At 42.5% G+C, this 13206-nt stretch overlaps 1 protein-coding gene across 4 annotated transcripts in view; it reads left to right on the top strand.

The window, feature by feature from the left end:
• PLAG1 (PLAG1 zinc finger) overlaps positions 1-12518 on the top strand; it is a 47702-nt gene extending 35184 nt beyond the window's left edge. Inside the window, exons 2-5 of one of the 4 annotated variants that reach the window (XM_053967547.1) lie at positions 5847-5946; positions 9762-9945; positions 10051-10120; positions 10722-12518. In XM_053967547.1, coding sequence (XP_053823522.1) covers positions 9879-9945; positions 10051-10120; positions 10722-11985 — 1401 coding nt within the window. In that variant the 5' untranslated portion in view covers positions 5847-5946; positions 9762-9878 and the 3' untranslated portion in view covers positions 11986-12518. Of the gene's footprint in view, positions 1-873; positions 993-2800; positions 2848-5846; positions 5947-9761; positions 10121-10721 lie in introns of those variants that run through there. The other 3 variants (XM_053967377.1, XM_053967463.1, XM_053967300.1) reach the window with 3 other exon arrangements.
• The last annotated feature ends 688 nt before the right edge of the window (positions 12519-13206 follow it).

Genomic DNA, 13206 nt, shown 5'->3' with positions numbered 1-13206 from the left:
AGCAGCTTTTGCAGGCAGTTCTCCTGCTGCATGCCTAGATTTGGGGATTTGGTTGTGTCTTCCTGCAGCCTGTGCATGCTCTCACTGCTGTTCTACCTTGCTCCCTCTGCCACTCCTTTGCACTGTAGGCTAGAGCTTGAATCCTGGGACCAGGATTTCCCTGAATTGAGCTGTGTACTATAAGCAGCTCCTGAAGTTCAAGATAAAATAAATACAGCCCTCTCTATATATTTTTTAAAACCCACACAGCAAAACTCTCTGTTCTTTTGTGATTAGTTTGCATATTGTGTGCATGCTCCCTTTACATGAAGCACCACTGTACCATAGGGGCAGTGCCTACATCTTTGAATGGTTATTTGCAGTAACTGTTGTCTGAAAATGCAGAAGGCCCAGTGGCATCACCCACCTCTCAATGCCATCCCGACCCACTGGGGCCTCAGTGTTGGACCCCTTTGTCTTTCCACATCTGTCTGTCAGCTTATGAGAGAAGAGGAGATGTAAAAGCGTGACTGATTTCCAGCCACTCTCAGGTAGGGTACCTGCCAGCTCTCCCCTCTCACTGCCTGCCATACAAAAGGCCCCAGTGACAGAGACAGGGCTCTGGGGGCCAAGATCTGTCCCTCCTGCCATTTGGTAGTGCCTTATTTTTGGATAGGTGTCTGCACATCTTGCTTGCTGTTCAAATCTCTTCCAAATTACACAAAAAACAGACATAAAATTAAATTTCACTTTGTGCAAGTGCAGGTGTGAGCCTCTCCTGGCCTAGTCAGACTTCATGGCCAGACTAACCTTCTGTTGCCTCACCCTAGCAATGCCCATTCTTCCTTTCTGTTCTCCAGCTTCAATGCCTCAGCTTGAGTTTCCAGATGTAGAACCACAGGGAGACCTTCGTTGCCCCTTTCCCTCTCCACCCTTATTCAGCCAAGAACAAACGGGGGAGGATCAGCATCTTCCTACCAAAGTCAGGATTCTCTTTCTAAATAGGAGCAAAGGTGAGCAGACTCCCTCAACTGTCTCTTTCAAAAAGTGACATGCTGTTCAAATAAATACAGATCAAATGGCCTGCCAAGCACAAGCCAGGATGTAGACCCCTGAATCAGTCAGAAGACTTGATTTTAATTCAATGTGGAGAAAGGCGCCCCTAAATAGGTTGAAGCATCAATACTTCAACATCTTTGCATGGATTTTTCTTACCTGCTTGACTGTTTCCATTGGTGGGATCAGCTTTTCCATCTGAGATCTTCCTTTATGGAAAGTTTATTCTCTCTAAGAGGGGCCTCTGAAAGCCACAGGTGGGAAGTTGAATCTTCTGCTGCCTGCAGCTACTCTGAGTTGAAGCTTCTTTTGCAAAAAATCTAATGTTTTTCTACGGAGCTGGTCAGACCTCCTGCTCTCTCTCTGAGGCCTGTACAAGTGTGCAGTAGGCACGTTGATCCTTGTTGATCCAGGAAGAGTGTCTGAGCCTTGCAGGGCAGCAGGTCCCAGCATGCTGTCCTGGAGCAGTGCAGGCACTTTGCCATTTCTGCCCTCAGCCCCTTCCAGCAGCTAAATCAGCAGGAGGATTAAATCTGCTCCCCCACAAAATGGAACTGCCTGGTGAGAGGAATGTGTGTAAGCCCACAGCAGAGGGAAAGCCAGAGAAGGCTACATGGTTCTCCTTCTTTGATTGCCCTAATGTGGGGTTAAATTCCTTCAGGAGCTCTGGCAACATTTGTGCCATTTTAAGAGCCCCAGCTGAAGGTAGTGAGGTTTGTAATTGGAGTCAAAAAACAATTTGGGTTGGAAGGGACTTTAAAGATCATCTAGTACCAGCCATCATGCCATGGGCAGGGACACCTTCCACTAGACCAAGTTGCTCAAAGCTCCATCTAACTTGTCCCCTTGAACACTTCCAAGGATGGGGCATCCACAGCTTCTCTGGGCAACCTGTTCCAGTGACTGGCTCTCTACAAATGGAGGTGATGTCTGACAGTTATTTTGGCTCTTCTGAGCTACGATGATGAGATCAGCTGTCTCTTGCTGATGATTTCACCAACTCAGCTCCCCCAGCTATCCCTGTTTGCTCCAACAGAGCAGATTTCAGTACTTTCAGTCAGGTGACTGCTTGTCAGTGCTTTTTAGACTATTAGTCACCTGGTACAGAAAAGAGGAAAAATCATTACTTATGCTACGGTAATGGTGGCTTTTCTGGTACATGGGCAATAGAGGCACCAAAAGTCATCTATTGCCCTTTACTCTGAATGGGTCTTTACTGTTGGCAAACCTGAGAGCGGTTGGACTGGGGCATCCTGAGATTAGTTTGCTCCATTACCACCCTGAGCAGCAGCAGCTCCTTCCTTCCTTGTTCATCCTCTTTTCTTCCTCAACTAGGATGCCAGTTGGTGTTTCAGCTTTCCAAACCTCACACCATAATTCCAGCTAGGACATCAACTCTTGCCCATGTATTGCTCTCCCATGCCCCTGCTCCCTTTCACGATCTACTTGCCAGCTCAAGTCACATCAGCACCTAAACCCCTGACGTGGGAGCACTGGTTTGGGAGCAGCAGGGGAGAGGGAGGTTGCCAAAGCAGCGCGTTGATGGCAGTGGTGTGGGCGATTGGGTTCGTGCCGCGGTGTGAGTGAAGAGCAGAGGTGGGAGCTGCCACTGCTGCTGGCTGTGCTAGGTGGGGCAGTGGTGGCAGAGCGTGGCACTGCTGGGGAGTCCTTTGCCTTGTGCAGAGCTGGGATGGTTCACAGGCACAGCCTGGATGGACATAACTTCAGAGGACTTGGTCCCGTCCGTGTGAGTACGTGCTCACCTGGGATCTGTGCGGACAGCACTTCTTAAAGAATCACAGTTTCCGTAGGGTAAGTAACCACTTTCCATTTTGTTTCCTTAAAGAAATATTTAAAACCCACAGTGACTTTAATGCTATTAACTCCTTACTGAGTTCTACTATTATTATGATTCTGATATTTCTAGTACCCTTCCTGTGGTTTAAAACTGATTGATTTCAGGAATTGAAGCTAGATTTGCTGTTTTATATAAAAGGCAAAATGACAAATACTGTGTTCTCAGTACTGTGTTCTCATTATTGCTCTTTTATTTTGAAAGAAAATAACCATGAAACTGTTGTTTTCCTTTACTGTGCTTGAACCCTCTAAAGTATGAAATGCAAGTTAGGAGGAGGATTATTGGTTATATTTCTGTATTGTCTTCATTATCCTTTTAGTTGAGATATCAAATGTTTTAAAATATTTTCAAGTGTAACTATTTTATCAGATTTTTAAATAGGAACTGTGAATTTGGCAAAAAAAGTGTTAACTCTTTTTGATAATAAAAATGAATAGATAATTTTATGTTTATATTTTATATTAATTATCTTCCACACAAGGGTTTTGGGGCACTTTTTTTAGTTGAAATTGAAATATTATCTAACCTGGAATTATCAGGGCGTTTGGAGACTTAGCAAAATTAGTGCTTCACAAATTATGGAAGACATGGTAAATTGTAAGAATTCTGACAAATTAGAGAAGTTATGTTTTGTTATACCCAAGTGGGCTTTGGGCACATGCATGTGACAATGCATTTTGCAGTGTGATGCTTCTCTGCTTCATGTGGAGAATACTTCAAACTTTGTTATTCATTAAAAATTCTTCCTACCTCATCTAGGTGAAAAGCTTAGTAACACTATGACTATAAGCAGTTACAAGGAGAATGGTACATCTTTGTCCAGTATTATGCCTCAGAAATTTTCAAACACCAAAAGCTTCTGAGAAAGGTGTTCTAGAAATCAGCATTATCATGGACAACTTTTGTCTTCTGTGCATAAGGAAAAGTCTTTTATCCAATAGCATGCTTATTGTTGCAAAGCATAGAAATTATTTTATCTTTTCACTTAATCCTGTCAAATGGAGTAAATGTTTTCATTATTCATACAGACGTAGCCCCTTTTGTGTGTACATTGTTGAGCTCTTTATGAAGAATATTAAGCATATTAAGAATGGCCCTGTAGAAATTGAGATCCCACTAATTGTAGGTGTAGCATTGCCCTCACCTGGATCCACTGCATTGTGATTTTGCTGTATTCGTAAGATAATGAATGAATGAGAGTACCTGACTATCCTCCTTCATTCTCCTCAGCTCCTGTTCCTTTAGCTACATCTCGTGTTTATCTTGTTTATTTACTTGTTCCAGTTGCTTCATTTTCCCCTGATTCCATAGTCCTTCCATGTCTCTAGTGGCCTGTCCCTGAGGTCATCTGCTTTTTGCTAGAGTGACTTTAGATGTGTGATGAGCATTGAGGACTATAAACATTTAAGAGAAAATGTTAAATGCCACTGAGAGGACTTGATAATATTTTAACAGGATTTGTTGGGGTCTTTTTTTCCAAACAGGAAATAGTCTGTAAATGTGAATAGTGAAGGAGCTAAGTCCATGAGGACTTAGTCCATTACATCTATGTGTCTGTCTTAAATATTGTCTACCTAACAATAGTAGTACATTAGTAGAAACACTTAACAGTAGTAGTACCTCAGTAAAAACATGTGGGGAATGAAATTCTTCCTTTGTGATAGTGGAAGATGTTGAGATGGACATTGCAGGGGAATGGATTTATAAGGGTCTTGCTGGGAGAGGAGATAAGGAGTCATCATCATTTTCTCCCTTGAACAAGATGATTTGGGAACCCCAAAAAGTGGAGTTGAGGGTTGTGCTCATTAGTTGAAAACAGAACTTTTTCTTTGAGTACTGGAGCTGTTTCTGCTTCCTGCTTGTGTGTACATAGCCCCACATAAATGTTCCTCAGCCATCAGAGAGCTTCAGTCAGTTGCTCTTAAGCACTTCTGACATTAATAGGTATTTAGGAACATCTGTTTGCTCACATTCACGCTCACCAACAGAGGATGCTGGGGCTGTGCAGAGCTGAACTTGGTATCAAAAGGAAGAATGATTTCTGGAATGAATGGGAAGCCAGAAGGGAAAATGTTTTGTGTGGGGGAAAATGTTACATTACTACAGGGCTCCTGCCAAACAGCTTCAGCCTGCTGTGGGGTATGTATAGGGCTTTGCCCTTACACATCTGGAAGAATTGGACAGGATAAACCTCCCCATTACAAAAAGGCACTGAACATGTTTTCTGTGTATACCTGTGTCATCCAGGAGGCCTTCTAGCAAGACAAGGAAGACTTGCTGCAAATTTACAAAAGGATGATGGCAGGGGAAAGGGAGATACAAGGGAAATTCCAAAAAGGCCCTCTCAGTTTGCTCAGGCATACCTAGACTTGCCCTCCTTTGGGATTTACCTGTAGCATGTTGATCATTAAGAGGTTTTATTATTTTTTTAAAATTAATTTTATTTTCCTTTGCAGGTCACCTTTTAAGCTGCTATTTCCTGTATAATTAAGCAGAATGAAGGCATTAGGTTCTAGTAAAGTTGGGCCTAATCCAGAACCTTCTCTTATTCAGTCCTTTCTGAGTAAGAAACTCAAGTCTGGGCCCAGCATTTCACATGTTTTGCTGTTGCATCTAAATTATTTGTGGTCTGTGGATTTTTATTTTTTTTAACTATATGAAAACTCCTTTGCTTTTGTCTAATTTTATCTCTTTATGTGTCACTGTCCAGCATAGCATTAGTTGAAATTATGTAAGTATACTGCAAATTGAAGTGCATAATTGTTACTGATAATGCAAGAATGATTCCTACAGTTTATAATTAACAGTATATAATGTTCTGTGCATGGGTTGGATCTGTCCCTGTTAACTTTTCCTTTCCGATTCTTTCCAATCCCTGGTCTTGCCGCATCACAGTCTTTATGAATGCACTGGTTTCGCTGGAGTCTAGTCCATTGTTCCTTTTGTTTTTCAGACCAGTAAAAATGGGAAGTACTGGATTCTGGTTTCCTCCAAGAAGAGTCAGCGGAACTGGTTAAGACCAAAATCTGAGGACTTTAGTGGGCAAACATCAGGTGTGCATTGAACAGAGGCTGCTTAAATCCTCTTTAAATATATGCTTCTTTAAAAATAGTATTATATATAAGCTTTTGTGTAATGTGTTATATTTGATACTGCATATAATCATTCATCCTGCAGTTGTGAAAGCACCAGTAAGAATGTGGATTTTAAGTGATAATATGTTGAGACACAAGCAGGCAATATTACTCATAAAATTCTTTCAGCTGGTCTTTGGAAAATTTAATATTTGAGGATCAGTGGTTTTTTAAAATTTTATCTCCATTGCTCAGTCTATATATCCACACCCAAAAAAAAAGGAAAAAAAGTGATTATTTGCTCTTCAGAGATCAGTACTGACATTCTTAATTGCCTCACCTATTGAGAAGTGATACTGAGATAATAGTGCATACGTGTTTTTTAATAAAACTCTGTCATTGTCAAAGATTGGATCCACACTATATTTGTTCTAATGATGCATTTTTAAGGACACTTAAACACAGTTCAAAGTCAGCTTAATTAGTTTTGATCGTAGAGGAACAAAACCCAAATTTTTTGTCCCTGTGAATGTTCTGACTTGCACAGCAGCTAGGTCACCTGAAATTTTGGAGAAGAAAACAGTGATCTTATATTGGCCTGAATATAGGATGGTCTCCAGCCTGAGGTGTGATCTTTGCATTGAGAAAAGGAGTGAGAAGTTGGCAGATGTTAATTTGTTAAGCTTAATATGCTGTTTTGTAACAAAGGCTGCTATTGGCATCACATCAGATTCACCCTTCTGCATGGCCTCATGTCCTGCATCTCCCCAGCTTGATGCATGTTCCATTCCTTCCCACCCACCCCAGTGTTACCAGCTCACCCCTATCATCATGTCCTTAGATATTCCCAACGCCTATGCAGCACACCCTGAGCCTCCCTAGCCCTACACCCCATCCCTCTTCTGTCCACTCTCCCTCCCTGTGGTGGCTCATCCTCTTTCCGTGTATCTTTCTTGCTGTCTCCGCTTCTCTTGTCACCGTCTGGGCATAGACTCTCCTTGCTGCTGAGCCAAAGTAGTGCCACTCTCGTGCAGCAGACTGTGGAGACTGTTCCCTTGCCTTTTCTGCTAATCCTGACTTCCCTGTCACAAGCTAGGTATGGATTTGGCAGGGGGGGCAGAGGGCCTTGATCCCTCGTACCCCATTGAGGCTGTAAGTGTGCCCTGGCCATGTGGTGGGGGCTGTGACTGCTGTGCTCTCAGCTCTGTGTGATGGGTTCATGCAGGTGCCTGTGTGGTATAAAAGTACTCTGTGCAAGTGTAGGTCAGGTTGGATTTTTTGTCTCCCCCCCGAACTTCATTTGTCAGATTAGACTAAAACAAAATTTCATTCTACATTCAGGCCAATATGCACTGAAGACCAGTGTGTTCATTAACAGAAGAACAAAATTAATTTTATTACTGGATTCTGGTTAAAGCCTATATTAAAATAAAGAACTTTCAATCAACAGATATATCACAACTTTGATGTGAATCAGACTCTCCTTTTGATTACATTGGTGGCTTCATTGAAGTCTTTAGAACTGGTCTTCATTTACTTCAATTGAAAAAAATTATTGCTCTTAGGTTTCCAAACAACTGTTCTTTATGAACTAGAATTGGTGAACTAGATTGTTGATTATGAGACAGAAAATAAAATTAAGCTGATACTTTGAAGACCTGTGCATTTTCCCATTCATGGAACTGATGTCTCCAGGCTTCATCCCACGAATGGGAATGAGTTTGAGACAAATCTGAAATCAAGAGAGTCCTTAAAGAAATGCCTTTCCTCTCAATAGGTATCTTTAAAAGAAGTTAGTGTTTCCTTATGAAATTTAAGGGAATAAGGTGGTCTTGCAAAACTGCTTGTTTAAAGGAGGTAGCATAGTTTAACCTGTCATTCAAGGACTTTAAGGTTGAAAGGAAGCAGATTTCCATCTTGGTGTGCCAGTACTTCTCTCCTCCTTTAAAGACAAGGGAAAATGGGGAGGAGGGAGGAAAAGGCTTAGACAAAGACATACTCTGTGTACACATTTCAAATGGAGGATTTCAAATGGAGGTCTGAGGATTTATTAAAATGCAGACATTAAAGAGGCACTTCCCCTTCTTCCTCTCCCTGCTTCTCTTGTCCTGCCATGCATAGAGGAAAACACAGGCTTTCCTTCCTTCTCGCTTTCTTCCAGGACCATGCTAGGGCACTTGCAAGGACCGTGTTGTTATCCCCGCGGCACACCTGGGCGCTGCTCTCCACTCCTCTCTGGAGCACTTGGCTCCCTCCATCTCTGCTGAGCCTCAGCAGGGGTGAGAGGACAGCTCAGGCCGGGGCTCCCTCCCAGCTACCTGGCCTCCCTCCCTGCCAGCAGGGAAGAGGCCGGTTTGTTTTCCAGGGAGGTGGTGTTGGGCTGGAGCAGCTGCAGCCTGGTGGTGCCTGCCCGGCTCCAGCTGCCCAGCTCCACCTGTCCCAGCAGCTGCGGCTTCCCCGGCCCTGCTGCCAGGGCTGTGGCGCTGCCCGGACACCGAGCCCTGGCCCGGCCGCTGCCCGGCCCCGGTGCCGCCCGGCCCGGTCGCCTCCTGCGCAGCTGCCCCAGCAGAGACCAGAGGGGACAGCAGCTGCCAGCCGTGACACCGGGGCTGGGGGTGGGTGGTGGCACTTTCAAGGGAGAAAAGCTAAATTTTGGGGCTTTCCAGCCCTCAAAAATGCTTGCATTGAGTGCTGCCCTGCTGTCCTCCTTGTCCCTGCTGCTGCAGACCTCACGCTCCACCCTTCCCACTCTGGGTAGCACAGGATTTTGGTATCTATAGTAGCAGTTGTGCTCCAAGGATGAAGCAAAGCTGTCAGCAACCCCTGACAAAGGAGGGCTGTTGAGTGCCCTGTGGTGGCAGGTGCCCAGTTGCCACTATATGATACCAGATGACGAATTTAAAACTTCTCACCCACAAGTGAGACACAAGGATCACGTCACGCACCTCCTTACAATGAAAGCCTCCGGCTTAGTTGACACTTTGCTATGCCACAGGGGCAGGACTTGGAGCCTCCATCCTGAGCTAGCCTGAGTCTGAATGCTTACAGCCTTCGTCTCTCACAGGGTAGCATGAGGAGGCTGGGGGTCTCCAGCACTGGGCTGATAAAACCCTGACCTGTCTAATCTAACCCTAATCTGTTGGACTTCTGCCATTCAAGTCTCTGTTAGCAGAGGGTGAGTTTACAGGAGAATTTCACCTGTGTTAGGCATCATTGGCAGTGCATGCATTTTGCCAGAGTAGATGCGTAGATGTGCAGTAATCACGGGGAGGGAGGTATATCCAAAAGGGAACATGAGCTTTGCCCTCCATAGTGTCTGCATGGGTACTGCTGTGTTTTGTGCAGGCTTTCAAACATTTTGAGGCTTACAGGCTTTGATAGTTGTGTGTATGTGGGGCGGGGGGGGGGGGGGGGGGGGGGGGAGGTGGTGATGTCTGTGCAAACACCACAGGCACGGCTATAATTCCTTTGAAATCGGAAGCTACCAAAAGGTGCCTGGGTAGGTAGGGTCTTTGCCTGATGCCTTCCTTAATCTGACAGAAACTCTGCTGTTCTCCATCAGTGCTTGAGGGGAAAGTTGTGAGGTGTGATTTCAGGGCATATGTGGATCTGTTCATCCTGAGCAATGCATTTTAAGAGTTGCAGCAAATAGTATAAAGAAACCTGTAGGTATTACATTAGACCAGCTGAACCTAACTTTATTTTTAAGTTTTATTCAGAAGCATCACATAGCAAGTAAACTTCAAAATCTAAGTTTAGTTACAAACTAGTTGTTTCTTATTTTTTTTTTCCAGTCCCCTTTTGCTTTCTTTTACGACCACATGAAACTTGAGAAGCCATCTAAAGCTAAATCATTTAGTGGAGTTGGGCAATTCCCAAGTGTCCAACAAGAAGGCCTGGTTTAGGCTGCGATGGCCACTGTCATTCCTGGTGATTTGTCAGAAGTAAGAGATACCCAGAAAGTCCCTTCAGGGAAACGTAAGCGTGGTGAAACCAAACCAAGAAAAAACTTTCCTTGCCAACTGTGTGACAAGGCCTTTAACAGTGTTGAGAAATTAAAGGTTCACTCATACTCTCACACAGGAGAGAGGCCCTACAAGTGCACACAACAAGACTGCACCAAGGCCTTTGTTTCTAAGTACAAATTACTAAGGTATTAAACTCTATTTATCTTTCAGATTATATTATCTATTTTATGTTGGCCGTGTTAAGCCGTGTAAAAGTATATATTTCTGTACGCCTTCAGCTGATTGCAGAGAGGATGTGTTAATTAAAGTAGTGATTGGATTGTTTCTAGAATTCTAAATTACCTAAGTTTGCAAGCTAATGTCTTTGATTTTGTTTCTTAATTTGTTTTCTGCTTTTGTTTTCTGTTTGTTTGTTTTTGTTTTTGTTTTGTTTTGTTTTGTTTTTAATGAGTGTAGAATTTTCATTTGTATAAGGAATTGTCACAAGAAAAAGAGTATGGACTGAAAGTTCTTTGGCTATGGACTTTTACACGAGTACTTTCATACTTGCCCATATACCCCTGTTACCGTAGCTAAGACCCACCAAAACTAAAGTGTCAATTTAAGAGAAATGGCTCGCGTTTTGCTATATTTAAATTTGTCAAACTGTCTTTGTAGTGTCATGCTTTCAGTTAAAAGGTTCTGTTGCAAAGCAGCCCTTAGTGTAGTATTTAGCTGCCATTAAAAAATGAGCACATGTGTTTTTTGATCAAAATAATTACTTACAGAATATATCTGTGTTTAAAGGCATATGGCTACTCATTCTCCTGAGAAAACCCACAAGTGTAATTATTGTGAGAAAATGTTTCACCGAAAAGATCACCTAAAGAATCACCTACATACACACAATCCCAACAAAGAGGCCTTTAAGTGTGAAGAATGTGGAAAGAACTACAATACCAAGCTTGGGTTCAAACGTCACCTGGCTTTGCATGCTGCAACAAGTGGTGACCTCACCTGTAAGGTATGTTTGCAGACTTTTGAAAGCACAGGAGTGCTGCTGGAGCACCTAAAAACTCATGCAGGCAAGTCGTCGGGTGGAGTGAAGGAGAAAAAGCACCAGTGTGAACACTGTGATCGTCGGTTCTACACCCGAAAGGATGTCCGCAGACACATGGTAGTGCACACTGGAAGAAAGGACTTCCTCTGTCAGTACTGTGCACAGAGATTTGGGCGGAAGGATCACCTCACGCGCCACATGAAGAAAAGTCACAACCAAGAACTTCTGAAGGTCAAAACAGAGCCAATGGACCTTCTAGATCCCTTTACCTGCAATGTTTCTGTGCCTATTAAGGATGAGCTGCTTCCAGTGATGTCTTTACCTTCCAGTGAACTGACATCAAAGCCATTTACAAACACTTTGCAATTAAATCTCTACAACACTCAGATTCAGTCCATGCAGAGTTCTGCATCTGCACACCAAATGGTTGCCACATCGTTACCATTGGGAATGCCTTGTCCAATAGATATGGAGTCTGTCCACCCTTCTCACCAGCTATCGTTGAAATACCCACTCGGTACTACCTCATACTCAATTTCTATGCCTGAAAAAGAACAGCCATTGAAAGGGGAAATTGAAAGTTACTTAATGGAGTTGCAAAGTGGTATGCCTTCTTCATCCCAGGATTCTCAAGCATCTTCATCAAAACTAGGGCTGGATCCACAAGTAGGGCCACTAGATGATGGGTCTGGGGAAGTTTCCCTTTCCAAGGGCTCCGTTCCTATTAGTGAACCTCTAAACACCCCATCATTGGACTTTTCTCAGCTGTTCAACTTCATACCTGTAAATGGCCCTCCCTATAATCCTTCTGTTTCAGTGGGAAACCTCGGGATGAGTTATACGCAAGAGGAGGCACATTCTTCTATGACTCAACTTCCACCACAAACCCAGGATCCACAAGATCCTAGCAATAGTATAGGTCTTGGGTCTCTGCACTCATTGTCAGCAGCTTTCACAAGCAGTCTAAGCACAACCACCACCCTACCACGATTTCATCAAGCTTTCCAATAGGATGTACAAAGCTGGCTTTTTAACTGTCTATTTGTAGAAATGCCTTAGGTGACCATTTTTAACTTAGTGCCTACTATAAGACATTATAAATTCTCTGCTTTTGTACAGTACCAATCTCATGAAGCCAGTAAGAAATTTAAATTAACTTTTTTAAAATGTTTTGAAAGTGTTTATTCTCAGCTGTGTTTACTTTGGTTTGTTGTTTTTTTTAAACAGTCTCATTGTATTGTTTTCATTTTCACTGCCAATTTACACATTTAAAATGTTCAGTAGAAAGTCATCCCAAGCAAACTCACAACACTCATCCCGTTTTTAAAACTTTTTCAACCATACCAGCTATTCTGTTTTATTGATGTCAGTGCTAGAACTGCCACTTTTACCTTTTAATATATTTTACTATTTGCAAATAATCAATTTAAAATATGTATCACAAAAATTCCTGAGATTTGGGGAAAAAATTCTCCAGTCTGTTTCCAAACAAATCCTCTTCCCAAATAGTGACACATCTGACCTGTTCTCTAATGACAAATCTAAATTTTTAAAATAAATATAGAATTCAGATTTTTCTGAAAACTTGTGTGTGTATATATAGAAGTCCATATATACACATGTACATATATATAACATTTTGACTTGTATTAAAGTCATTATAAAAGTTGTTAAGAATTTTGCCATTTTCTGGCTTAAATTTTGGTGGCCTGTTACGGATAACAGAAGAAAAAAAAACTAGTATAATTCTCTAAAATTAGGGCTGAACAGAATTTCGACAGAGAATCTCTGCTTGCCTAAATGACAGATGTTTCAAGTTGAATTTGAAACTGTTGCTCTGCTTTCGTGACTCTGGTATAGGGAAACAGGCAAAATTAATTGCTGATCTTGAAATATAAAAGAGTAATGTAGTAATGCAGAATATTTTGTCACAGTTTTTGTTTTAATTCTTAACTTGCTGTTTTTTCTCTTTAGTAGGATAGAAAGAGTACTGCATAGGAACCTTCCAGTAGTGTGTTCACGTTTGTAGGTGTCAGTCTTCTCCCCGCTGCCACCGCCAAAGGGTGGATCAAGTCCAGCCAGAAAGTGTGTACCTATTTTCAGTTCAAAACTAGTGTGCAGTCAGAAAGTGAATGTAAATTTGCAACTACCAGTTTGTTTTGTTTTGTTCTTATTGGAGTGATCTTTTCAGTTGTGTTACATGGTGTGTTATGTCCTCCTAAGCAACAAGTT

This window comes from Vidua chalybeata, chromosome 1 (genome assembly GCF_026979565.1).
Source record: "Vidua chalybeata isolate OUT-0048 chromosome 1, bVidCha1 merged haplotype, whole genome shotgun sequence".
NCBI lineage: Eukaryota > Metazoa > Chordata > Aves > Passeriformes > Viduidae > Vidua > Vidua chalybeata.
This window is presented reverse-complemented; position numbering and strand designations above follow the sequence as displayed.